Source organism: Orbicella faveolata, unplaced genomic scaffold, assembly GCF_042242905.1.
Source record: "Orbicella faveolata isolate gen_17 unplaced genomic scaffold, um_ofav_v1 contig_47, whole genome shotgun sequence".
NCBI lineage: Eukaryota > Metazoa > Cnidaria > Anthozoa > Scleractinia > Merulinidae > Orbicella > Orbicella faveolata.
Genome location: NW_028301577.1, coordinates 11,830,748 through 11,856,676, shown reverse-complemented (window position 1 = coordinate 11,856,676; position 25,929 = coordinate 11,830,748). Strand labels below are relative to the sequence as shown.

At 38.3% G+C, this 25,929-nt stretch overlaps 3 protein-coding genes across 5 annotated transcripts; all 3 read left to right on the top strand.

The window, feature by feature from the left end:
- Nucleotides 1-2,212: 2,212 nt before the first annotated feature.
- On the top strand, nucleotides 2,213-5,510 carry LOC110058212 (uncharacterized). Of its 2 annotated transcripts, XM_020764812.2 has the most exons (4): nucleotides 2,213-2,329; nucleotides 2,436-2,767; nucleotides 3,620-3,867; nucleotides 4,896-5,510. In XM_020764812.2, exons 1-4 carry the CDS (start codon nucleotides 2,303-2,305, stop codon nucleotides 4,970-4,972), a joined length of 684 nt encoding a protein of 227 aa, XP_020620471.2. In that variant the 5' UTR covers nucleotides 2,213-2,302; the 3' UTR covers nucleotides 4,973-5,510. The 2 variants fall into 2 exon arrangements, with proteins under 2 accessions (XP_020620471.2, XP_020620470.2); XM_020764811.2 differs by lacking the exon at nucleotides 2,213-2,329 and having other exon boundaries at nucleotides 2,364-2,767.
- A 2,740-nt stretch (nucleotides 5,511-8,250) lies between these two features.
- Nucleotides 8,251-18,308, top strand: LOC110058324 (signal peptide peptidase-like). 2 transcript variants are annotated; one of them, XM_020764965.2, is made up of 11 exons: nucleotides 8,251-8,586; nucleotides 10,300-10,398; nucleotides 11,385-11,467; nucleotides 12,078-12,166; nucleotides 14,295-14,380; nucleotides 14,687-14,812; nucleotides 15,390-15,447; nucleotides 15,963-16,046; nucleotides 16,653-16,689; nucleotides 17,198-17,389; nucleotides 17,975-18,308. In XM_020764965.2, exons 1-11 carry the CDS (start codon nucleotides 8,392-8,394, stop codon nucleotides 18,069-18,071), a joined length of 1,146 nt encoding a protein of 381 aa, XP_020620624.1. In that variant the 5' UTR covers nucleotides 8,251-8,391; the 3' UTR covers nucleotides 18,072-18,308. The 2 variants fall into 2 exon arrangements, with proteins under 2 accessions (XP_020620624.1, XP_020620623.1); XM_020764964.2 differs by having other exon boundaries at nucleotides 8,252-8,586; nucleotides 17,195-17,389.
- Nucleotides 18,309-21,277: 2,969 nt separating this feature from the next.
- On the top strand, nucleotides 21,278-23,657 carry LOC149097174 (uncharacterized). The gene is made up of 2 exons (XM_089278824.1): nucleotides 21,278-21,984; nucleotides 22,656-23,657. Exons 1-2 carry the CDS (start codon nucleotides 21,280-21,282, stop codon nucleotides 23,580-23,582), a joined length of 1,632 nt encoding a protein of 543 aa, XP_089134950.1. The 5' UTR covers nucleotides 21,278-21,279; the 3' UTR covers nucleotides 23,583-23,657.
- The last annotated feature ends 2,272 nt before the right edge of the window (nucleotides 23,658-25,929 follow it).

Here is a 25,929-nt window from a genome sequence, read left to right as displayed (position 1 = left end):
CACTGTTCTTACCTCGTTTCAGCGCGGCGCGTTCTCATATTTTTTTTTCCTGTTGGAGAAAACACAGAACAGTTTGCAGGAAGACAGCGACGGTGCGCAGTCAGTCGCTCAAGTCGCCATTAATATATTGACTTTGTGACGTCACATGCAAGGTAATTAACAACGACCGCGCGCGCTCTGATTGGAAAAATGAAAAGACTAGAAGTCTACGACTAGATTTTAAGGAGGGAGGATGATAAATAAGAGAGTTGAACTCCATATAGATTCTCTCTCTTTCAAGTCATTTTTAGACATGGGTATCCAGGTCTTCCGCGATAACGTTACTACGCTTGTTATTTTTCTGAGCAAAATTAACGCCAGGCTCGATTTCCAGCCGCTGTTCGGGAAACGAGCCTGCGCTCATCCCCCGAACTCGGGAAGGAACAAAGACCGAACGCGAGAGAGCGGCGGAAATCGAGCCTAACGCGACAGACGTCATTGTCTCCCCCAGAACCAATTGTTCCTCTTAGCCAGCGGAGTTCGGGGAAGGAGTGTTAGAGGAAGAAAAAGCTCTTGGGACAGAGTGTTTAGCTAAATTCTTGGACTGAGATTTTCATTAATTTGACGGTGATTTGCTTTCTGAAAATACCATCTGGTGAATGTCTGTAGGTGCTGTGTGACTTATTCGAAATCAACCATTGACATTTGAAATAGTTGAGCTCTCCGTCCAAAAATCTAACCCAGAAGAATCACGAGTTTCTCTGGACAAAGATCTCCTAAACTTGTACCCAGTTTCTTTCAGCCTACACACGAAGAGCTCGATTCAGAGTGCAGCTTGAATCAGTACACGTCCTCTAAACAAGATATATATCTTTTTAATCACTGACGGCTGTCTCCATTCCCTATTAAGGAAACAACATGACTAGCATTTGCAGGAACATAATACATCACTGCATGGTTGTTAAGTTTTGTTTTGGCCCGTGGGAGCCCAGATGTAAGATTTTTACAACTCCGGTTGTTCTACGAAAATGGAGAGTTTAGCCATGTTCTTACCTGTCTTTATTTCTCTGGTTGTTGTTAAGCAAGCTAGGTAAACTGAACCAAGTCAACCTCAACATTTCAATTGAAGTAAATTTCGCCCATCAGTTGTTACGCTAGCCTACGCTTAGTGTAGCTTTGTTTATATGCTATGTATGATTTTTGTGGCTCCTGAGTCAACTTTTCGAAAGTAAAATGTTTTTTTTTTTTTTTTTTTTTTTGCGTGTATGAACATTTACTCTACAAGCAAGAAATTTGCAAGACTAACAAATTTCGCTTTAATACTTTGGTTTCACTCTGTTTACAGTACACTTCCTTTGGTCAGTTTCAGTCACCTTCTCTCTAATTAGTCAAAATTAGAATTGGAATCATTTTGATCACAACTTTACTTTTTCATTTCATTTTTCAAAATTATACTAGCGTAGTAACTTGCCGCCATGGATTACGTGCTGTTTTCCACAAGCATGCAAACGATTTTTTTTATACCATGCATATAATAAATCCTTAATTGACCAAGCTTGTTCGTTCAAGATGGCTTGATATAGGCCACGTTCTGTCTTTCTTCAATGACTTATTTATTTTCAAGGAAAAAAAACAAAAACAAAACAAAAAAAAAAAGAACTCGGTCGATATCCAGCCGCCTTGATAGCAAGCTTGGCCCATCAGTCCCATATATAGAGGTTCATCTACTAAAATTATTCATTCGAGGGCGACAACACTACGAAAAGAAGTGAAAAACAGGAAGTAAATCAATTGTACAATGATAATTTTCGCGCTACAAAGCGATAAAATTAGATGAATTATGTTGCATTTTTACATTGTAGACGGAAATTGTAACCCATCGTAGACAAGAAGCATTTCTTAGCTAATGACAAATAACTTGCTAGAAATTTGTGCGAAGAGAAATATCTCGTCCAAAGAAAAAAAAAACGCTCAAGGAGTTGTAACCAGTTTGTTATTTTATTTTAGGGTTTCTGAATGACTGAGAATGATATTAATGGTATTAGTTAAAGGCAGTAATATCTGACCCTGAACACGTACATTTGTTACTTTGTATGTGTGTTGCATTGTCATATGAAGTACTGAAACTCGTCAAAAGATCTATGTGTTATGAACTATTTTTAACACTGAAATTCGGCTTTTCTTTCAGTTTTTCTTTCAGTTTTTACCTATTTAATAAAGGCCACTGCATCATCCCACATTCAAGTTTATAAACTGAACAAAGAAGAAGACGTACGAGCCAAATTGACCTGAACATTCTCTAGCCTTTAACTTCTCAGAAATCATGCACAAGCTGGGCCGGATCATACAGGTAAGAATCTGATCATTGCTTTATTTTTATTATTATGAGTGCACTTCTCTCTCAAAAAAATAATGGTCCTTCCCTGACTGTAACTTTTTGGAATTTGCACCTGCAGGCTTGGAAGAATAAGCTACCTCCTCCACAAAACACCTTGGTGCATCACCATTGCCTGCTTTACACGGGTACAAGCGCTATACTCTCTGAAAACCAGCATGGAATTTGGAGGTGTGCCGTTTGTAAAAACACAAGTGAAACTCTCAACCAAACATTCTCCTACCACTGTTTCACCTGCAATGACTTTGACATTTGCCGCGACTGCTTCGAGCCGAAGCGACATCTGAGCCACGTCCATGAGCTGAAAGTGGTGAACACCTCGCTTGTCTATGCACACAAGAATGGCCGCTGGGTGTGCGACATCTGTGGAAATGAAAGCAGGTGGTATGAAAAGTATGTGACAATTCTTGTTTTTATACACTCTAGCACCGGTATCTCGAATGGTTAGTTACTGGATATCAGTGTATGAAGATGAATATTCCAAGTCAGAGAAATTAAACAAAAAACAATGTTTGTTTATTGTGGTTAATTCGCTTAGCTACATCTAGCTACACCACAGACATACCATTTAAACTGAAAGAGACAAATATTTCAAAAAAACAAATATTTCAGAAAAACATAATTGGCTTAAAAATCTCAACTGGCGGAAGGCAGACCAGTTGGCTATTTACAAGCATTACCGAGGAGTTGAACTAGCTAGGGTGTATTGAGATACAAATTCAATTTAGTGATCAAATAAAACAGATTTCAAGTCCTGCACCCAAATTAAACCAGTCCCCACGCCGCCTCCAAACAATGAGTTAAACATTATTTCGTATAAAGTGGGTCTTTTGAATATCAAAATAAAATTTTTGCAAGTGAAATTTGCGCCAGTATTCCACACGAAAACCTTGAATAGATACATTTTGTAACCTTACCTAAAAATAAAATGGAAATAGAAATTATACTACATTTACATGTCAGAGGGAACGGAACGCTCAGATTGGCTTTTTTGACGGTAAAATAAATTTTTGTAAAAATAAAATGATTTTAATGTTAAAAACATGTGATTAGAATAAATCGATTTATAGTCTGAGAAGCTGATGTGCGGTTTATTATAACTGTTGTTGGTAGCATTTGTCGAGTATACTTAAACCGTACTACGATATTTCACTGAAGTGATGATCTGTACTTTCAGATTTGAATAAAACTCTTACGCTTTGACGATATTGTTGGATTTAACTTTATGTTTTGGTTCTTTTTCAGATTCGCCTATCATTGTTCAGAATGCGAATTCGATGTGTGCCCTGATTGCTTTAAGCCGCACCCTACGCCATTACATGCCCACCCACTGTATAAGTCAAAATCGCAGGACGTGTGTTCAGTGTTCAGTGATTTCTGGAAATGTGATAACTGCGGTTCACCTCAGAGCAGCGTCGCAGATAACAAGCCATGGCATTGCCCGACATGTAAATACAACCTATGTCACTCCTGTATGAGGGCAACGAACGAAGGTATAATGAATAGAAATACAAAAAAATAAGATAATTTTTCCTTGGTTATTGTGTACTTATATATATATATGCGTTCCACAGTTTTTTTGTGCGTAATGATTCCGACCACACGAGGACAACACTTTGTAAAAGTTCGATTGATATTTTATCTTCCCATCTTGCATTTATCTCGATCTGTTCAATACGCCTGTCGGTCTTAAAACTTAATTCCTCAGCGTTTTATTTCCGTGCCACAAGAAAAGAAGAAAAATCATCCGTCGTGGTACACGTCCTCCAAAATAATAATAAACACGCAGAACTGTTGTTGACTCCTTGCAGAGGAATTGACGGCTAAGAAATGTACTAAGTTAATTTAGAACCCAAGCGCATGACATTTGGCCTGCTCATCATAAAAGCTTTCGCTTGGTGGCGTTCTCGTTGTCGTCGCCCTCGTGGTTTGCTTAATTTAAAGGAAAATTTAAAGAGGCATGCGATGAATGATAAACACGTGATAAGCACGTGGTTCCGTGACTGGCAACTACATATACACAGTGATAGAGAACACTAGGACGAGTGAAAGAAGGGAACAGAGATATTGTGTGACCCACTGAGCGAGCGTCTTTGAAATGGGCCTCACAAGGGCTAAAAATATCGATGACCGTTTACCAGAATTGATCATGGTAAAATTGAACATAACGTTTTCTGGCAAAAATTATTAAAAAAACACGAGCTTTCGACAGCCGGTCTACTGTCTTCGACAGAACACAGTAGACCGGCTGTCGAAAGCTTATGTTTTTTTAAATAATTTTTACCAGAAAACGATATATTCAATTTTATTTAGAAGGCCTCGGAGCACGTATAGAAATACAGTTGCTGGACTATGACAGCGGTGACCTTCATGAAGTTATCTTGTTTGAATGGATTATAGTATTGATTTTTAGAGAGCAACTTTGACTCTTTCTTTTGAGACTTTTAGTAGAACAAGGTATACTGAAAGCGCAAACACAGCCGCAGGCGTTTCAATAGAGTCTTCTTTGTTATTCCTGTAGCCTTCGGTTTTAATCGCCTACCAGACGAGCATCCATGGGCTCCAGGACTCCGTTTGACGCCAATTGAAGTGTGGTGACACTCCAAGAATATCGTCCCCCAATGGTGACAGTTGTAAGATGCTGTCTGACACTTGGTGTGGAGCAATTTTTACTATGCTGAAAGTAAATTTAGGTTTCTTATTAAAACATATTAAGTCATGTCATGTAGCCTTTTTCCTAAACCACTTGGATAGAATTCTCGATCGCGTTCTCATTGTTAAAGATTTGGGGGTGAAGTGAAATGCAATGCAAGGTCGTTTTTAACGTAAACTATTTACGAGCCATTTGGTGATAATTTATTCATGGGCAGTCGAGACTGAATCGATAATTTTTCTTACTGTAATGGGAAAAAAAAGGAAAATGGTGAATTTATTATCTTATTTAAAATACAATAAAGTATTTTATCTATCATTATCTAAGTATATCCTGAATGTAGCCATAAACACAAGTACATTGACAGAGATTTAAGAAATTAAAATAGTTTTATTATTTGAATGATTCCTCCTGATGTTTGCTTTAGCTTTTGTGAATAATAATTTTTTGCTAATATATTTATTAAAATCTTAGTCATTTAGATTTTGGCTTATCTCTATCTTGTTCGTAGATTTTAAAGAATTCCTCAGGGGTAGCGCTGTTATCTTCCAGTTTGTAAGCCAGCCCCCTTTTGGTTAAACATTTGATGCACTATTTTTTTTAAAAACTGAACCATTTCGATAAGTATAAATATGGTCTAGAAACAAGAGAGAGTGAAGGGTACTAAGAAAGTTCACCCCCCTCCTTTATAGGTCTTGTTCCCTGTTAATTCCCCTAATGATATTTTTAGATATGGTATCCAGTCCTTCTGCAGATAAACTTACCGCGTGCGCATTGAAAATGTGTATAAAGCAGCTTGGTCTGTCCTCGTGACTAAAATTCGCGCCACATCACTGGCTAATGCTAGACTTTAAAGACCCTACTGGGATTTCGGAAGATGGGAGTGAACTAGAAATAACTTTAGAAGAATTACCATAGCAATATGGCCTACTGTACTTGTAAGCCTCGGGGGACCTCATATAAAAAAAGACGTCGGGGGTGCTCTTCGGAAATTTTCAAAAGAATCCCTGAGAGGTAACAAAATCCTGTTTTGTGTGTGCGTGGCTTGGATTTTTTTTTCTCCTTTAAGAGGTACCAATTCTAAAACAACACATAATTTCCTGTCATAAGAATTACCAAAACCGCATTTAATTTTTAACTCCTAAAAGGACGACGAGCACCCCCATATTTTATGCCAGGATTGCCTTTCCCCGGGCATGGGAGATTAACTCTCTTATATTATCTCGATCTGGAACTGGGAGATCTCGACCAACCTGATAATGTTTGAGATCGTCCCTGGCCTGTTGATGTTCTACACCCTAACCGCTCTCTCAGTTGACATATTCAACTTCAAAATAGTTCATCTAGCTGGGTTAATATGAACTGCGTGAGAGGTAAAACACAGCCTTTGAAAGCTAGGTGATATTTCCTTACACATAAGTTGTCAGTAGTTAAAGCTGAAGCGCTTCTCGACTCGAAGATATTAGTTTCAAAAGGAGGCCCTGTGCAAAGGGCACTGTTAGCTTCTCAGAGCAAAGAGTCGGCGAACTTTATGTTCTGACAGACTCATAGGGGTGGCGAATGGTCCTTCAAACACTATGGTTCTCGCAAAATTTTCGTCGGGTCTCGCAGTCTCGTTTTTGTAACGGTTCTGTGTGTCTCGCAGTCTCAATTTTTATCACAAAGCTGCCTCGGTTTCACGAGTATGCTGGCATTTAATAAAAACACTTTAAAGACTCGGTATCGCAATTTAAAAAGTTAAATAGGCCATTTCCAAGTTGCCCTTTGCCTATATGTCAAAACGAATAAACGAGCGACCAGTGTTATGAAAATGCGTTTCATCTTCAAGTCATTTTCAAGCAGATTAAACTCGTTTTTATAAGAAAGGTTTTAGACGAGGAATCGTTTTGAAACAGATGCAAAAGGCAACTCGAAAATGGCCTATTGTCTCGTGATGCCGGTAGTCTCGCCTTCTCGCAAAGTCTCGCATTTACCATTCACCACGGCCCCTTCTGATTAACCCTCGAAACAATCAGCCTTCCAAGCTGCGGAGGTTAATTTGGCTTTATCCATATATGCTATTATGTTTATGTTCATGTTGATTTTTCACTTACTTTAATATCTGGTTTAGTTAATCATCTCCAAATAAATGCCATTCCAGTTTTGAAGTGCGAAGCACAACGTAGAGCATTTAAAAAATTTCTCCCGGTCAAGCAGCAATAACGCGAGTTGCCAGGGAAAGAACCATGTAAATTGACAAAATTGTTCAAAAAAAAAAAAAAAAAAAAAAAAACTGGAACAAACGTAAAAATTGATGAGAGTTTACTTGTTCGTAGTGGAATGGTATAAGACATGGTATTTGTGTGAATGGCTTGGCCTAGCCTGCGAAACAGTTTCGCGCTCGTCCGCTTGCTTTGCTCCCCGAAATATTTTTTTCCGTCCTTGCCGGGTTCCTGTTTAATTTGCAGGCCAGGCCCGACCTTAAATGACAACCTTGGGTATTGTAAATTCTACAGCTAACACATGATATGATCCAAACGAAATCAGCAAGAGCCTAAAGCATTCCTTCTCCGTAAGAAGAAGACTTATTTACCAGACCACCTACTTAGACATGATATTAATAACAATATAATAGATTTAATCGAAATCTTTCAAGTCGATGAATATTCACTAACTTTAATACCTTTACTGCTGCTTCAGTCCACGTAAACGAGTATAACTAAAACAGTTTATTCCAAATTCTGTTACTTTCTTGCATGTAAAATATTGTTACGTTTATTTTTGCTGTGTATTTTCTTAGATACGGAAACTTTCTATAGGGTCAACCCTCTGGCAGTGTCTTGTCCTTCTTTTCATATACTACTTTTTTTTCAATAATGAATAAAGTATAATTATTATCAGTTCAGAGCAAATGGAAAGGATATACCAACGATCAGAGAGGCTTAGAATAAGAAAGAAGATCTTTAAGAAAATTTTATTTGATATGGAAGTATTGCTAAGGTTAAAAATAGCTGTGTTATATTAATGGCTTTGCTTTTTCACATCATGGGTATAATGGCATTACTAGGTTGCCCCCTCGCCCCTCACCCCACCCCACCTTCACAATGGGAATGTAATTAAAAACCGACAGAAGAAAGTTCTACTGGAGGACTAAAGCCTTAATTTTTTTTTTTGAAAAATGGCAAAAGAAAACATCCCACGCAAAAGAATGGAGGATTGTCCTCGAATATATAATGAGGAAAAAGTAAGCAGGTGAAAGTTGTGCTCGCGGAAAAGCAACGTGTATTTCGGCCATTGGAAAGGAAACAGCCGGCGGGTCCAGGCCAGCAAAGACCTCTGGGACTGCCGGCCTCTTCCTCGAACAAAAGAACATCTAAGAGTCAAGATGGCGGAATCACTCGTGAATGAAACTGTGGCGAATCTTTCGGCGGCAGTAAACGAAACGGCCAAGAATGCCACTGGAAGAGCCGCGGCAACGCCGGAAGGAATGTTTGTAGCGTATTCTAGTTTGGTTTTGATGGCCCTTTTACCAATATTTTTTGGTTCTTTTCGCTCAGTCAAGTATCTCATTGAACAGAAGGTTCGTTGATCACAATTTTTTTTTACTTCTCTGGCATTTATTGAGTTGTTGTTTTGTAGATTTACTTCCTAATATATTCTTAGAGAAGTCGTTTGTTACAAAGTGACTAACCAGAATTCTGGCAGTTTACTTCAGTTTAAACCAGAAGTGCTTTAGTTTCGTAGACGTGTACATTGAGTTGTAAGGCTAGTTTCTAAAGTGTTTTTTTCAGTCTCTCGCGTGGGTGAAAGGAACACGCTAATCGATTTCCGCTAATCACCAGTAGCAGATTCATAGCTAAATGTCGTTTCAAATGTTCCCCGATCGTAGTAAATCACAACAGTTGGTCATAAACAAACATTTTCGCTTTTTACTTTCAACAAACTGTGGTGATTCAATTGCTCTGAGTTATTAAGCTTAACTTGTATAATTTTTTATTGTAGTATAATTTGTTAGTTTACCAATTATTGTATGCCTAGTGGAAGGCATGGCGATGTAATGGTTATGACATCACTCCCAGTAGTCATGGCTTTAGGCAGACCTGTGATATGGTGATGTTCTTGGACACTGAGCCACTGTACATGTACCCTAATTGTGCTGTCACTTACATTAGCCATATACATGTATACAGTCTGTAGCTAGTGGCAAATCATCGGCAGCAACCTGTCAATGAACCTCGATACATGAAACTTACAATAGACTAGAATCACACCAGGAATTCTCACCAACTCGTGAACATTGATATCCCGAATTTTCAAATCCTCATTTTTTTAACCTCCCAGTTGTTCAGCATTTTCTTGCTCCCTGGGCAAAACTGTGACAGAAATTTATAGCCAGCTTCTCAAACTCCTGCATTTTCTGTAACATATCAATCAATTCGAAGAGCATTTGTATCCCACTTCCTCCAGACACATCCCTGGATATTTGACTTTACTGAAAACGTCTGACCAAATTCCTTGCTACTATTGGCAGTAATATCTTGATAACATGTTTGAAATGTTCTTTTATGGGAGCAAGCAGCTCCTCACCTAATGTGTGTTTCTACCAAGGCAAAAAATGATAATCTTACAAAACAGAGAGTGAATCAGGGAATGATAAGAGAGGTGGCCCTTGTCAGAACATCTGTGAATTATGGAATCCATAAGCTTATGGTCGCTCACCAACAGCCAGCCACTGATCAGTGCAGGGGTTTCATGAATGTTTTCAGCAACAGGGAAAGTTGTTTTCACAGGCAGGGAAAACTTTTTGAACTGAACTTCTTGATAAGAAAAATGGTCCTCCAGATAGTCAAACCAGGCGGGCAAAATCATCCTCACAGTTGGTCAATTTGCCTGGTGCCCTGCGCTTAATGAAACCTCTGTCAGAGACCCTTTTCCTAACATCTATAATATCTACTAACAAACCTTTTGTCAATAATCAAGTACCTGAGTAGGTGGGCCTCACTTTGGTTCAAATTTACCAACACTGGTGCCAACCTTGAACCAAATGCCTGGGATAATGCCCCAAGTGGGATGAGTGCTCATGGAATCGACTGACAAATGTACAGTCTCTTTTGACAATGTAGGGTCTCTTTTTAGTGACACTTTTTCAACCTCCTCACCCAGTAATGTACATTTTATACATGGAGTGATCAATTTATATAGATATTTTATTCCTTTTACATGTTGACTGTCACATTACGGTTATTTAAATTTGCAAAATAATCTATATGTACCTACATGTATGTCTTTGCAGAAGTCTGGTGAACAGCCCGAAAGCATGACATCAAAAGATGCTGCCATGTTTCCCATCATTGCCAGTTGTACCCTTCTGGGTCTTTATATCTTTTTTAAGGTGAGTCTTTGTGTACTTAGTGAAGATTAAACAACTCTGTGAAGCAGAAAGGATGGCTACTACCAAGATTCTATGATAAGATTCCAAGATTCCAAGATTCCATGTTAACCAGTTTTAGTCAGAGTAAACTGATGTCCAGGGCAATTCACATGTTGGTTTCCTTCCCCGTTCAAGAGACTCCTGATGTTTGATTTGAAAAAAAAATCCACACTTTTGAGTATAAAAGAATGATGGTTTAGATGACAAAAATAAGAAATTAAGGACACTCTTCTTGAGACATTTATTCCTCAACCCTCAAGACTATACAAGATCTTTGACTTGGTAAAAACTTGACAACTTGATAATTAATCCGCAAGAAACTGTTAAAAATACTACTTTTCTATGGCTGCATTGATTATACCAGACTATAAACCAGTATAGTCAAGGCAAAAACGGATGAACGTAATTTTTCTTCTTTGAACATGAAGCTCTAGAAAAAAACAATTAAGCATGCTATTATAATAATTTGAGAAGAGTGGTTTAACATGTACCTGGGTATCAAAATGACACATTCCTTTGCTTTCATTTGGTTGCTGAGGTAATTTAATTCTAGAACTTTCTTTTGACCAGACGTGGTTAAAATGTGTAACAACTACAGTAAAGTTCACGATACCATTTGAAAAGAGTTTCTTATTATCACTTTACTGTATATATATATGTAATTTAATGGCAGTAGAAGTGAAAACTAAAGAAAATGTTTTAGTTGTTAGAAGCTCTACAATGTAAAATGCCTGTAATTGTTGTAATAAAAATTGGGTTTTTGATCTAGTTGTTTTTTACATGTAAATTTCTTTTAGTTTCAGAATCGCTAAGATGCCTACATGTATATTTTGTAGCAGTGAAAATTAGGCTTTTGATCCAGTAGATTTTGTAGTAAATACCATCCTGTATACTTATATATATTTTTATAAATTATTCTGTTTTTATTTCCTCCACTACCATTTTAGCTGTTCAGCAAGGAATACATTAACTTGCTTCTCACAGTGTATTTCTTTGGTCTTGGTGTGTTGGCTGTCACACATCTGCTCAGGTAACTGATCAATATTAACAAATGTCTGCTAACAAGGTCATCAAACATGTTTTAATTAATATGGATGACATAAAAGAGAATAAGAGAAAACTTACAGTACATACCTCATATTTAAACAAATGGTCTTAGAGTTTTCCACCAGATGTATTTTTTTAGACTGTACATTTAATCAATGCAGAAGCCAAATCCCATAAGGAGAGGTGTTAATAAGAACATTGTGTTAGAAATAATGCCAATTTCTCTTTCTTATACTTTGGATCACAGTTAATAGAGGGGACTGGTTATGAAGCCCGGCAAACATCGAAGGAGCAAACGAAGGTGCCAAGATTTATGTTGGAAGGTCCACAACCATGCACAATCTTTTGTTTTCTGTTCATACACTATGCATGAATTACATAACCAACATATTTCTATTGGTTAGTTCCTCAGTATAGAGTAAACAACTATTATGTTTTGTGCACAGTCATGGCCAAAAAAGCAAACAAAAACATACAACAAAGAACTTTGTCAGGTTTCATAACCACCCCCCCTCTATTAACTACGTCTGGATGAATTATTAAGGTATTAAAAAATGTACTTATAATATATATTATCCTTGCACCCTTTTCAGACCAAATGTTGAACTTTTGCTGCCAGCAGCATTTCCAAACAAGAACTATACTCTTGATCTAACAGAGGGAAAAGGTGACAAGAAGTCAGGTAATTCTGATACACTGCCATATTCATGGGATAAGTATACTATTAACAGGGTTCTCCCTAGCTTTCAGCACAACAGGTAAGGGACCTTTTCAAACCAGCAAAGCATTTGGTTAATGCTGGACGTTCTGCAAAGGATAAGCGACAATTTGAACTTATGCACCACGTTGGTTGAGCTAACGTCAGCGCTGTCCCTCTAAGTATAAAAATAATCTTCACACAATCAAGTTTTTTCTCTAGCCGTACTGACTGCTTGTGTTCTTCTGAATTGCCATGCTCTGATATTGCGGCCTTCCTGTAATGTGTACCGGGCGCAGTAGCATATTTCACATTTTTGCCTGTTTTAATTAATATGCTTTTTTTACAAAGACAACAAAACATTCCGTCGCCCTCTTTAAATGCCAGCCACCATACAATACTTTTACAGCTGAATACAATGTCATACATGTAAATGATCCAGTCATGCTTGAAAACATGGGGCTTTGATGGTAACTGCCTGCTCATTCATTGGAAGATAGCGACTTCAGCTGTTTTTTGCACATAGTATATGAAGGTGTAAACCATGGGGTTGGCTACTACCAAAAGCGTCTTCCAGAATGCATAAATGCTGCTTTTCTGAAATACCCGACTGTTTAAATGTTTTTAATTCTGATGCTGCTTCCAATGGCATTTTGGCAGTGTGGTCTCTTTGGGTGGTAATTGGATGTCATATTCCGGAGATGATGTGCTAACTGACTCAGACATTTCTACTGATTTATCCGTCAAGGGTGGTTCAGTTATTACTCGCTCTTCTGTTGATCGCAAAGGCGCATTTGCAGCTTCAGGCGACTGGTCATTCTCTAATCTGTCATTTCTTAAAACATACAGTACATCGCGCCTATCCATCGAAAAATTCATAATGTGAACGATACACCTTTAGGTTCAGAGGTTGAATAAAACAAAGTAAAATTTTGTTTAAAAGCATGTTATTCTGACTATGCCCTTTCCAAACTGCTTATAACGTAAAATGGTTCGTGTGATATCTTTGGTGTCACTTACTTGGCATATCACTGGAAAATCCGCTAGGCTACTGTATCTGCTACGAATCGCATTGCTACAAATCGCATTACTTCAAATTGCTGAATTCATGTTCTAATCGTCTCAAATTCAGAACTTTCATGCTGTCAAAGGATTTTATTTTCAAGGCTTCTTTCAAACCATTGTCTGGAATACATTTCACATAGAATTTCACGTCCCCACATGTTTGCTATAAAGCCGGCAAATGTAGAGCTGTCAAGGCAGTTATTTCTGGCAATCCGCTGCTTTTTCAGCACTAGTGTGTAAGCTTTGTTTTGTTTAGCCCTAAAATGATTGTAAAGCTTACCTCCTACTCTTTGTGACTTCGTGACAACATTTGCATGTGCAGAGAACTGACGAATATCATGACATTTAGTAGAAAGCCTGCGAAAATCACTCTTACTTCGAAATTCGAAAGGTACCAGTCAGTGTCAACTAAATAAAGCACACATAGATCTATAACAGTGCACTGTTTCTTTTTTCATCTCAGTTACTACATGTACATGTATCTTACCAGATTAGCTCATGGTAAATGCGTATTTTTTTGTGACTTCTGAGCGTTTGCAGGTGGTGATAAGTGCTCTTACAAGTGGTAAATTTTACAGGTTATCGCCTGACAAGGAGAACCCTGTGTTAATAGTTATGCCACATCAGGATGACTGGCTAACATTTGCCTTTTCTTTAAGGTTCAAAGTTCCTAAATTATTATTATTTTTGTACTCTACACGGTTGGGTGAAAATGAGTGTAACCAAATTTTATGTTGTGGAATATTTACAAGTAAGGTACATGTAAGGTGGAGTGAGTTTACTTAACCCACAGAACAGAAACAATGGGTTTGTAATTATTATAATGGTTACTAATAAGCAAGTTAGTGCAGGGTACACCAAAACAAATAGGAAAAATTAACCATTAAAAGTAGGGGGCTGATCAATGTAGGAACTAATTAATGTAAAGTAGTAATGTACACAATCCCTTTATCTACATCACAGGTAAATGAAAAAAACATTCTAATTCCCAAAGTTAATAAAACAGCAAATTGAAATGACTCAGTTTGATTTTTGATTTTCTTTTTAGAAATTGTAAACTATGAGTTTGATAGAATAGACTTGCTTTGCCTTGCCATTTCTTCTGCTTTTGGAGTGTGGTATTTATGGAAGAAGGTGCGTAGTAATATTCTTTTAGTTTCTTATAGTAGTAAAAGTTGGGACTTGCTCTAATCAAACAATTTTTAAATCTAAGGATCAATTTAAATAAACTACAGACTGTACAATGTACGTGAAATGTGCAGACACACTTAAGACAATGATGTTTTTTCTTGCAAGTTACCTACAGTACTGTGACCTAGAGTTCAGTCAAGTTATCCTCGCATGCACAGACATGATTGTACATGTAGTGCATATATGTGGTATTTGACTGTACAATATCAAGTGACACTGATTCTGTTATATTGTTTTTTGCTCCTTTAGCACTGGATTGCCAATAACATATTTGGTTTGGCATTTTCTCTCAATGGAGTTGAACTTCTTCACTTGAACACAGTAACAACTGGCTGCATTCTTCTGGGAGGACTCTTTGTCTATGACATATTTTGGGTCAGTACAGTACATGTACCAGTGATACAATTCCTACAGCAACTTTTGGTGCTGTATTCCATAGAAAATGGCTTCACACAGTGTTCAGCTTGGGCTAGTCAAGAAGAACCAGTTTGATGCCACAATGCCTCCTATTAAATTTAATTTGCAGTATAGATGTCAGGTGTTTGCACAAACCGTCATTTTGTGTACAAAATGTTCAATTAGCCATTTGTGAGATATTTTAGAGTCCAAAAATTTTGATGATGTGCTTATCGGCTGAATTAGTTGAACCAGATAGGAAAATATTTTAAAATTTTGATCTTAATTGCCATGTACGTACAGCATTTTGTCTGCCCTTGTTTTTGTGATCCTAAGTGAAAATATCTTCTTGTCCAACCTTTCTCTTTGTGATAAAACTTGCCCATCCACATCTGTTGTTTTAAAACAACACCTTGTGTTCATCATTTCTTTTGAACAACCCAGACCTGTGCACTTTTGTCATTTACATGTATGGTAAATTAATCTGCAAGCAACTAATATGCTATTGCTCTATCTCTGTTGCTTTCTTTTAACATTGGTCGAATTGATATTGCAGGTGTTTGGAACAGATGTTATGGTAACTGTTGCCAAGTCATTTGAAGCACCAATCAAATGTAAGCTGTACATGTACATATGTAATATGATTTTGATGCCACGGGTGCTGGGTAGGCAGGCCCCAGACTACTGGACACGACTTTACACGCTACTGTAATACAATATACAAAGCTATGTACATGTACATGTTAATGTACATACATGTATGTTTTGGCTCTTCATTTTGGTTTTGGTACTCTTCTGGGGCTTGCTTATCTATTCCTAGCAGTACTGGTAGTTCATAACTTGTGTTTATGTTCACAATATTGACACTTACAGTGTTAACTCAGCCTTAAGTCACTGATGTAATTTGCATTGGGCACGTAGACCCTGAACACCACAACTATGTGTAATATTTTCCCCATAACAAGCCCAAAACTTGTATGCAAGTTGTGAGAACTAAGGATGAGCATTTTGTAACTCCCCCAACTAGTATTGAAGAAATGAATGGACATCTGTAAGGAGAATTCATATACACTGTACATGTTCATTTGTACAGCATGTATGACTGAATTAATGTCCTGCTCATTTGCAGTGATTTTTCCAATGGATCTTCTTGAGAAAGGATTATCTGCATCCAACTTTGCCATGCTGGGCCTTGGAGACATTGTTATACCAGGTGAGTTAGGGTGAAAATAAGAAGAACTTTAGCAGTATTTGGCAAATGTTTAAGAATCCTGACACTCTTACATGTATGTTCCTATCAGACTTCACATGTCCCAACGTGGGTAAGACTGGCATTAAACCACTAGCAGCATTCCCACTCACCCTGGATGGGGTGCTAGTCCATCACAGTTTACACCCCCTCCCTCCCCCCTCCAAAGCTTTTTTTATGTTGTCCTAGGTAGCAGTTTACATGTATATTGATGAAGTACCATTTTATTCACCTGGGTGGAGAGAGACACTTCAAGGCTTTAGAGTAACTGGATTGCTCAGCCACAGCAGCTCTAGAGCGGTTTGTCTCTCTGGTGTAAATCCGTGGACTCATGAGAGCGAAGGACGCCAACAATATGTCATAACATATCCCAGAGTACGTGTACAGGTAGCTGTCCTGCTCCTTATCTGAATACACCTGTTCAGTTCAGTAGTTTATGTACTGTACTATGACAAACGCTGAATGTATTTGCAGTTAGTGTACAATGTATGTAAGAGAATAAACTGATTATGATCTGCAAAAGAGAAAACATGCAAATTTGAGTTATTGTTTTTTTTTCTTACTCAACAGGAATATTTATTGCACTTCTGTTAAGGTTTGACCACAGGTAGGTGTTATGTTTCTCATCATAGCAGTATAGCATCCTTTAATTACTAACATTGGTCAACATTTAGTTTCTCCTCGCAATACCAATCCGTTCTCAAATAGATATGGACATATTGTCTGAGAAATATCAACCGTTGAAAGAAAACAATAATAATAATAAGAGACAGTATCTGACTTGTTAGCGCAGTTTTGATAAATGTACTGTACTTTGTCAAAACAACACTACACTGCACTTGGCTTTCAAGCGTTACTTAACCTTTTTTGGAACCAAATCAAAAGAAATGTGATTGTGTGTGATGTAATTTGCAGATGAAAGCTTAAACCACAGTTAGTACATGTGTTATAAGAGATCTGTACCGTACATTTACAGACTGAAGGAGAAACAGTTTCACTGTGAAAATTAAGAGTTATATGTATTTTCTGAACCATCCTACATTTGCGTTGTACAATGTATTGACGAAGGAATACAGGTAGGACACGTTTTCTCATCATGTTTTCGTCGACAGCAGCAAGAAAGACAAGGCCAGCCGGGTGTATTTCTACTCTGGCTTCATCGCTTACTTTGTGGGCCTGGTAATGACCGTTCTGGTGATGCACACTTTCAAAGCTGCTCAACCCGCCCTGCTGTATTTGGTGCCTGCCTGTCTAGGAACACCAATCACGTTGGCTTTGATCAGAGGAGAAATTTCAGAGTTGTTCAAGTGAGTTGAAAGTATTTTACTTTTCTATTTCCTTTCGTCTTTTGTCTCAGCTTGTTTAGAACTCCAAAATTGAAAGTAGGATTCAGTGTGTATCAATGGTTAAGCATGTAAAAGGAGTTCTGTTAACTTGGTATTAATAAATCAAAGTGTTTAGGCTTGAAGGTTCTCACGACAAAAAAACGCACAGGGTCTTCTCTTAATGCAGTGTAAAATTCATGTTTCCAATTTTCTGTTATTGATTTTCATTATTTTAAACGTGATGTATCTGTGCATGTTGAAGTGGTTTTATAACGAGGCTAAAAGATAAAACATACGTGCATATGGTATCAGTTACATTGTTAGAGGCAGTAATTGAAATAGTAAACTAAAAGGATCCGTTTTCCGCTATAGTTTTTCACAATTTATTTTTTACGTTTTTTCCCAGTTGTTATCGAAGGTTTCTTCCAAGCTTTAACTATCCATATGTTATACACTGTATAGCGACTGTTTTTGTTTAGCTGATTGAGATTAGCGAAACAAATCAGTGGCACAATCTTGATGTATAATTCTGAAGAGAAGTGAACAAGCTTGTCTGGTCTACCGCAGGTATGAAGATAACCCGGAGAAAGATAAGAAAGAAAGCGAAAAGACTCAAGTAGAAGGCAGCGAAGATGTCAACGGCGACGCAAAGAAAAGCCAGTAAACGAACTGAACCCAAATAAATTATTATTGTCAGTTATTATAAAACGATAAAACTTAATTTTACCGCGTACTGTAGAAAACTGTGCCTGTTATAAGCAAGATAACATTTGAAAGAGTCATTTGAGACCTTACTTATGCCGAAGATTTTACAACCTTAAATTTCAGAGGTTCGTCTCTTAATTCCTTGTACAAGGTATCCACTCAGTCGTAGAAAACTATTAAAACTGTGAAGTTAAAATCTTCTGCGTTATGTGGAGTGGCATTTGATCGTTCATCGCCTAATGTTATATTCTCTTACTTTGAGAGACGTCTTTACTATAGTTCCAAAGGAAGACAAGAGGGTAAAGAGAACAAGAGAGCCACGTATCGTTTCCTAGGGATTTTCAATCACCGTTTTCCAGGGTTACGTTAAATGTTACAGAGGTATATGCGGAAAGACCTCTGTTAGTCGACGCCTTGTTGGAATTGTCGAGACACTATTTTTTTCTCTGTGGCTATAGCGCAGTTTAGCAACTCACTTTTTGCGGTGTACAACGGTATCTTCACATTGAAGTAAACCTTCAAAGGCAAAAAATGACAGCAAAAGATTGAGACTGACAATGAGCAACGAACTTTGAAAAAACTTATGCGTGATGTTTCATCTCCTCTGAAGGGTCTGTGTCTTTTCTGGTGCAGCTTGTTGGCAAGTATTATTTATATTTAATTGCTATTCTAAGGGATTTTATTTTTTAGTTTAAACTGTGCGTATGGAAACGATGACTACAAAAAACTGACTTAATAAAAGAGTTCAAGTAAAAAATATTTTTGTGAATTTTTATTTTATTAGCGACTGTTCTCTAACAGAGCATAATTCTATTCGCAGTCACTGTTTGAATCTACGAATCAAAGAGTCTGAAGTTCTGTTGTTAACCCCTTAGTGTGTGTGGCCGAGGCCATGACCGAGACCTGGGGCAGGGGGGGGGGGGGGGGGAGCGGTGGGCTCGTCGTACCTTTTAGGGGCTAAAAATGCGGGTTTGGTGCCTTTTAGTTTGTTCAGCCTGAAAAGCTCCACAGCGGGAGATTTTGTGATACCTTTTATGGTATTGAGCCGAAGAAGGTCACAGTCAGTTGAGGTGTTGTTTCAGAATTGGTGCCTCTTAGGGGTGGGAAAAATGTTAAGCCACACCCACAAAAGAGTATTTTGGTACCTCCGAGCGGTTCTTTTCAAAATGTCCAACGAGCACCCCCGTCCTTTTTATAGGGGAGTCCCCCTCCCCGGGGATTGAAAAGACAGGTTTTCGGCTAAACAACGTGCCTATTTTCCCCGCATCCTTGATCGAAAGCCTGTTTGCAGGCTTGTCGGATTTCAAACCAAACTTTTGTTAGAACTGTATTCGAACCACTTCTCGTGAAACTGCAACCTAACAGGTACATAATTACGACCCAAACTGAGCATTCAATACACTCCGTAATTAACAACAAACGGGCAGCCGATGTTGAGCGTTTGGGAAGACGTGATCAGGTCATGGGTGGTTATAAGATATAGTTAACAAAGAAGCATTACACAATATTGTTATGATTATTACAGAGCTGAGCGATGAAATTATGAAATTAATTGTCAGACTGCCAGACTGTTCTGTCATCGGACCCTAAGTCCAAGAGCTGTATCTCAAGAAAACTTAAGCAAGTTTTAATACTTCCCCCAAGCCAACGTATCGAAGTTTGCGGATAAGAGCTAGTGAAATGTGGAATGTCCTAAAATATATTCAACAAATTGCGCGCGCTAAAATTGGAGTTCATTGCAGCGCAATAAAGCGTGCGCGCCCTAGGTCACCAGTTTGCGAACGCGCAAGTTTTTTGGACATTGTTAATGGGCCTTTCAAAAAGAAACTTTTGTAGATTGGCGTGCTTGGTCCATGTTGGGAAAATTGTGGTCTCGTTCCTGGCTCAACAGAAAGAAAGAGTCAGACCAACATTCCCCCAAACTGGACTGGTTTCCACGTCATCGTTACCATCGCTTCAATCTTCAAGGTCATTGTTGAAGAGTTGTATCCATATGATTGCAACTATCACCGAACTTTTTCTCAGCGAGCGCGACGACCATTTAGAAGCGAGCCTTAAATGAGTTTTATTATATGGCTAGCGCCGTGAGCGGGCAAGATGAATCAAATCCTGCGCTGTGATTGGCTACCCGAGCGGGCAAGATGGAGCTTTCTTGCCCGCTCGGGACTACCCGCCGTGTCCCGCAAGAAAAATTTCCTTGAAAGCCATATAATAAATCCTTTATTGACCAAGCTTGTTCGGTCAAGATGGCTGGATATTGGCCTCGTTCTTATTTTGCGAGTTTATGGCCCTCGACTCCGTCTCGGTCCATAAACACGCAAAAAAAAAGAACTTGGCCAATATCCAGCCATCTTGACCTCACACTTGATCAATAACCCGTACATATTTCGAGGACTCAAATGTATGTAACTGCTGCGCGCGCGTTTCGGCGCGAGCCAGTTTTAGATTTGAATCTTCCATTATGACGACGCACGCTGAATCGTAGAACGACTTACTTTATCACTGGGAATAAAGAGAAACTTCTTCAAGAGATTTCAATCGAGCGTCCATAGAAGTGTTGATAATCAGTTAATCTTAAAGCTCAGTTTAATTTTCAGTTTCAAGCCTTTTATCATCACCGTGTGTCATAGTGGGTAAGTTCGTGTACTTTTCCATTATTTGTTTTGAATAGTACGTATTGATAGCAGTTTCTTGACACAAATACCTTGGTTGATAAAATTCCATACTCTTATGCTATGGCAACGGCTTGTACAATACGGCTTTTCAAAATTTCCTAAAAGTAATCAGAAACCAAAGAGTGGAGTATAAAAGCATAAACATGTAAATCACGAAAAACTTTTGAAGACACCAGTGACCGACGAGTAATTTATATACTCGTCGGTCTTTCTTTAAATAGACGTCTTTAAACATTTTTAATAAGTTAACGATATCAGTTTTAATAATTTGTTCTTCTCGTAATATATAAAACAACATAAGCTGTCATATGTCTTTAGTGGTACGCAATCACCACCAAAGAGTCTAAAAGATGCATTGGCCTAATGCTTGCTCAGTGTGTGTTAGACCAAGTGTGCCTAACACACACTTATCGAGTCGGTTGCCTCTATGCATGATTGGACAGACTGTTACAATCTGTGCAACTGTTAATCATTTCTCTATACAGGTAACTGATGGATTCAGAACCTGAATATCGCAAGCAGGATTATTTCAACTTCTACCCAGCTTGCGGCACCGGCCACAATCAACAAACAGAAAACTGCGACTTGACACACAGTGCGCAGCAAAGTACTCTCTCCAATCACACGGGAGGGACTAAGCACACTACACAGCATCCGGGAACTCAGCAGTACACCCCGAAATATCAGGGAACAAATCAGCATTTCTCGCAACATCCGGGAACAAATCCCTTTTCCACTCAGGAAATTAAAACAACTCCTCACCTAGCCCAATACCCAGGAACCAGTCAACATTCAACACAGCATCCGGGAATTACTCAGTGCTTCACGCCTCATCTGGGACAATACCCATTTGGAAGAACCACTCATTATACGGGAGCTGGAAAATTTCCTGGACCTCCGCTTTATACGCCATTTCTGGGAACTGCTCAATATCCTGGAACTAGCAAACAGTTTGCAGAAAGAATGCCATACAATACAGGGTCACAATTTCAACAAACGGCAACTCAATTTAGCGATGGAACAGCATGCACCAGGGAAAACCCGAGCGGGCAGCTATTAGGAAACATTGGTACAAGCATCCTTGCTAACTTAAACAGCAAAGTCTTCGGAAACACAAGTGCTCAACCTCAAAATTTCAGCTCATTTCAATTTACTAGTCCAAACGTAGAGGAAAGCCAACTGGAGAGGCCACAAAACGTGAGTTTCTAATCAGTGATTTTTTTCTTTTTATTAAACCTCTAAAATGATTTAAGAGTCAAAAAACTACGCAGGGAATGAAGGATGGAGAAAAAGCGTTGGAAATGTAGCGAGGGTTGGTTAAAAAGGGGCGACAAAGAATTAAGAACAAGAGAAAACAAAAACAAAAACAAAAATCATGATATAAACTATCTGTTTCTTTGAGGACCATGCAGTCATCGACTTTAAAGTATCTCCACAATGACGCACAACTGCCGATTTTTTTCATGAGTCACGTATTGGAAAATAATATGCCTGCAAGTTTTTCGACGAATTGCTTTTGAACGAGCTGATAATATGCTGCGAACCACTGAGGGTTGGTAGTAATTTTGTTGCTATAAATATTCTATTGGATGGTCCAGATGACTTTTTTAATTCCCAAAAGTTTTCCACGTCTAATTTCTACTAAGAATATCATCACATTGGCAAGCAGAAAGTGATGAGAAAAACGAACGTCATCAACAGAGAGATATCGGTCTTGTTGTATTACCAAATTCTCAGAACCTAACATTGAACTATATGTGCGATAATCAGTAAGAGGAATCACTGTTTTAATCTTGAGGCTAAAATGATAACTCTAAAAAGAATTTACAGTTTAGAACATGGCTTTGACGATGACCTTGAATTTACAGAATTTACCCGAAAGACAGAAACAACAGCCCGTCTTTGCCAATCATGAATTCGGCAAAACGGCGGAGAAGCTGGAGCCCAAACGAGAACAAACTCAGCTAACGGAAGAGAAAGAAGCGGAAGAATCCGCGCAAAAGGAAAAAGAAAGAACTGATAAATCGATTGGCATAAAACATCTTATCACTAATTATACTAAAGCAAGGACACTTGTATCACTGTGCCGTGATTTTGATACACCACTGTTTGGAGATCTCCCAGGCAACGAAGCAGAAAAGACTATCATGAAAAATCTTGCTCACTTCTTGAAAGACGAAACAAACAAGATGAAATTTGTCAACTGCGGGGAAGAACAAGAAAAAACAACATTTCAAAATGAGGATCCGACAATGCAGGCTAGCCTTTCAGTAATCGCAGCTACCATAAGCGAGCTTGAAAAAAAGAAACGTAAACTTGAAGGGGACAAGAGAGAATTCGAAAATGTAGACAAGGTCGTGAAAGGTTTCACTGGCGAGCTGGAGGAGAACATTAAACAGGCAACAACATTGAAGACAGAAGTAGAGGCGCATAATGTTCGATTGGAAAGATTGAAGGAAAGGCAAAAGAACGAGCGAAAAAACAACGATTCCGAGCGCTCGCAGTTTCATAAAGAAATGGAGGAAATAAACAAAATTCACGTGCACAGTTTACAGGAAAACCTTCGCACGCTGCAGGAAAAGATTGGAGAGGAAACAAAAGGTTTTAACGACGTGAAAAGAGAATTAAAAAACCTGAAGGAAAGGAATGATAGTTTAAGAACACGCATTAAGGAAGCGGAGACGATAAACAACAATTTGAAGAAAATTCTTGCAGAATCAACAAAAGTGGGCAACACTGGAGGTCAGAATACGGGTAGTTTAAGCGTGAAGACGCATTATAACATTAATCAGTAATGAAAAAAAAAAAAAAAACCCATCGTGTCAAAGAATTACTTTAATTTTCTTTAATAATACATTCTTCAAGCCATTGTTGTTAGTTTGATTACGACTTCTGCGTTTAAGTTCAGTAGTTTACTTTGAACGCAACCCCGGCATATAAAAAAACCTCTTTGCGCTGACGTAACTTAAGTCTGTTGTATTCAATGCAATAAAATGAACTGCCATGTTCAAAATTACTGTTAAATTGAAAGGAACTGGCTTAAAATAGTAGTTTACTAAGATAGAGAAACACCAAACATTTTGTTATAAACCACAAGGGAACAAAGATGGTTAAGGATGGAGAAGATTAACACGGATTACAAACGACAAACTTGAAAGGAGGATGAGGAGGAGGAGGAGGAGGAGGAGGAGGAGGAGGAATGGACCTTGATGCGTCCGGGAATGCCGGGGATTTAGTGGACAGGATGCACGTACTTCAGCGACAGGGTTTGCTGCCCTGGCAGGGTCATAAAGCATGTTAGCTAATAAGGCATCTGAAGTTTTTGTGAAAAGTCCAGTCCAGTAAACGAAGCCAATGAGTATTACCATACATAGAGACCCAGGGGGGCACTCCCTTATATGGGCTGTATAGGTATGTGCAGCCCCGAGAGTGTGGCTTTTCAGCCGTTTTGGTCATAAATAGAGTGTAAAATTTGGCCGTTTTGGTCATAAATAGGGTACGGGTTTTGCGAATCGGGCCGCACACCCCCGCCCAATTCTCCTGGGAGTAACCCCCGGCTTAGGGATTGATACACGTAATACTTTTGATAGACGAGGAATGCTTTCCTTTCAATGATTTCTGCTGCACATCTCATTTGAGGGATATTCGATTTACTTTTTGCCCCATTTCCCGACTTTGAATTCTATGTCAAATTTTAATCTCATACACTCAAATATATAGCGGATAGGATCAGGATAAAAATCAACCTAATTCTAATCGATGTGGCGTTTCTCTCTTAATATAACCAGAGTTAAATTTGATTGATTGATTAATGAAAGGATGCGATAGTACCTTTATCTCGTGCTGCAATTTACAAGTCGATTGATTAATTAGTTGCTTTCGCTTTAACTTCTGTACCTTCCAAACATAGTGGGGACAATATACGGTACTTCTATTTGCCTACATCAAGAGAAAATAGCTAGGTCGGCAGACTTTATATTCGAATTACTTTTTTGCCTCCGTTTGAAGGAAGAAGTTATGATAGTGATAATGATGGTCTTTTTTTCCTGGCGTGTGACGTGTCATCATTTTGACTTTTCCAATCGGGCGAAAACTTTTAGGAACAAAAATCGACTGCTTGCTAATTAAAGAGAAGGGCTGTTGTACATGCTAACCCATCATCAGGAGTGTATCGGCCTTTATGAAGATCTGTTAGCCATATTTACTCAGTTGCCTTCAATTTTTTTATGTTGGTCCCTGAGTTTCGCAATCTGAACCCGAAAAATATAGATGAGGTAGAATGTCCGGAAATCCTCCGATTTTTTTTTTATTAGGACTACGTAATGAGCTCTCGAAATCGAACTTAGCCTAACAAAGAGCGAGTTGTTGTTAGTGCTATTTAAGCTGATGAAAATCCGGATAAATTTGATAAAACGTATTGATCTTTTTATATAACAACGGTAAGAAGATTGCATTGATTATGGTTACGTTAAGGAAGCAGATTACACTTCCAAGATAAACAGAGACCAACAAAACGCTTTGTGAATTTTAAAAAAAGAAAACCACACGTATATTCTATGTTCCAAGGAGATCAAATTTCCTTCAAAGTAGAATCAATGCTCTCAAAATGGTGAACATGCGTGCGTTTTTCCCTTCCGTATTTTTTTTCCGTAACTCGGTTGCACTTGGGTTTAGAAGAAACAGAGAAAGCTCGAACTTCCGTTGGAACCAGAGGAAAGAAAGTTATACCTTTTAGAAAACGACGATAGTTAAATTGTAAACTTTAAATTTTATCAATTTCAACAGGTAAAAATGTCCAAAACAAAACAAATGTTATGAGATGTAATAAAAACATCGAGATTGAGTTATGAAAAGCGCTGATTGAATTCAGCAGAATTTTCCTAGAATTATCGCTTGAGGCTGAAGCCTTTGACGTGTACGGTGGGCATATATGCTTCACAGACGTTGCGGTAATTCCCGGATGGCAGTACAAGCTTGGACAGAGAGATTTTAAGGAGATTTCCTTTATTGGTCTGAAGTGTCATTTTCATTGATAGAGATTTATTGTCATCATTTGTACGATCTTTATAAATTGGAACTACAGCTGTTAGCCGAGTAACTGCATAGCTGTCTCTCAATGAGGACAGTTTATGTAAAGTATTT

Coding starts and splice junctions, on each gene's coding strand:
- LOC110058212 (XM_020764811.2), top strand. CDS start 2,364: ATGAGTGCACTTCTCTCTCAAAAAAATAATGGTCCTTCCCTGACTGTA. Junction 2,768..3,619: donor GAAAGCAGGTGGTATGAAAA/GTATGTGACAAT, acceptor GTTCTTTTTCAG/ATTCGCCTATCATTGTTCAG. Junction 3,868..4,895: donor TATGAGGGCAACGAACGAAG/GTATAATGAATA, acceptor TTATTCCTGTAG/CCTTCGGTTTTAATCGCCTA.
- LOC110058324 (XM_020764964.2), top strand. CDS start 8,392: ATGGCGGAATCACTCGTGAATGAAACTGTGGCGAATCTTTCGGCGGCA. Junction 8,587..10,299: donor AGTATCTCATTGAACAGAAG/GTTCGTTGATCA, acceptor ATGTCTTTGCAG/AAGTCTGGTGAACAGCCCGA. Junction 10,399..11,384: donor GTCTTTATATCTTTTTTAAG/GTGAGTCTTTGT, acceptor CTACCATTTTAG/CTGTTCAGCAAGGAATACAT.
- LOC149097174 (XM_089278824.1), top strand. CDS start 21,280: ATGGATTCAGAACCTGAATATCGCAAGCAGGATTATTTCAACTTCTAC. Junction 21,985..22,655: donor AACTGGAGAGGCCACAAAAC/GTGAGTTTCTAA, acceptor TTGAATTTACAG/AATTTACCCGAAAGACAGAA.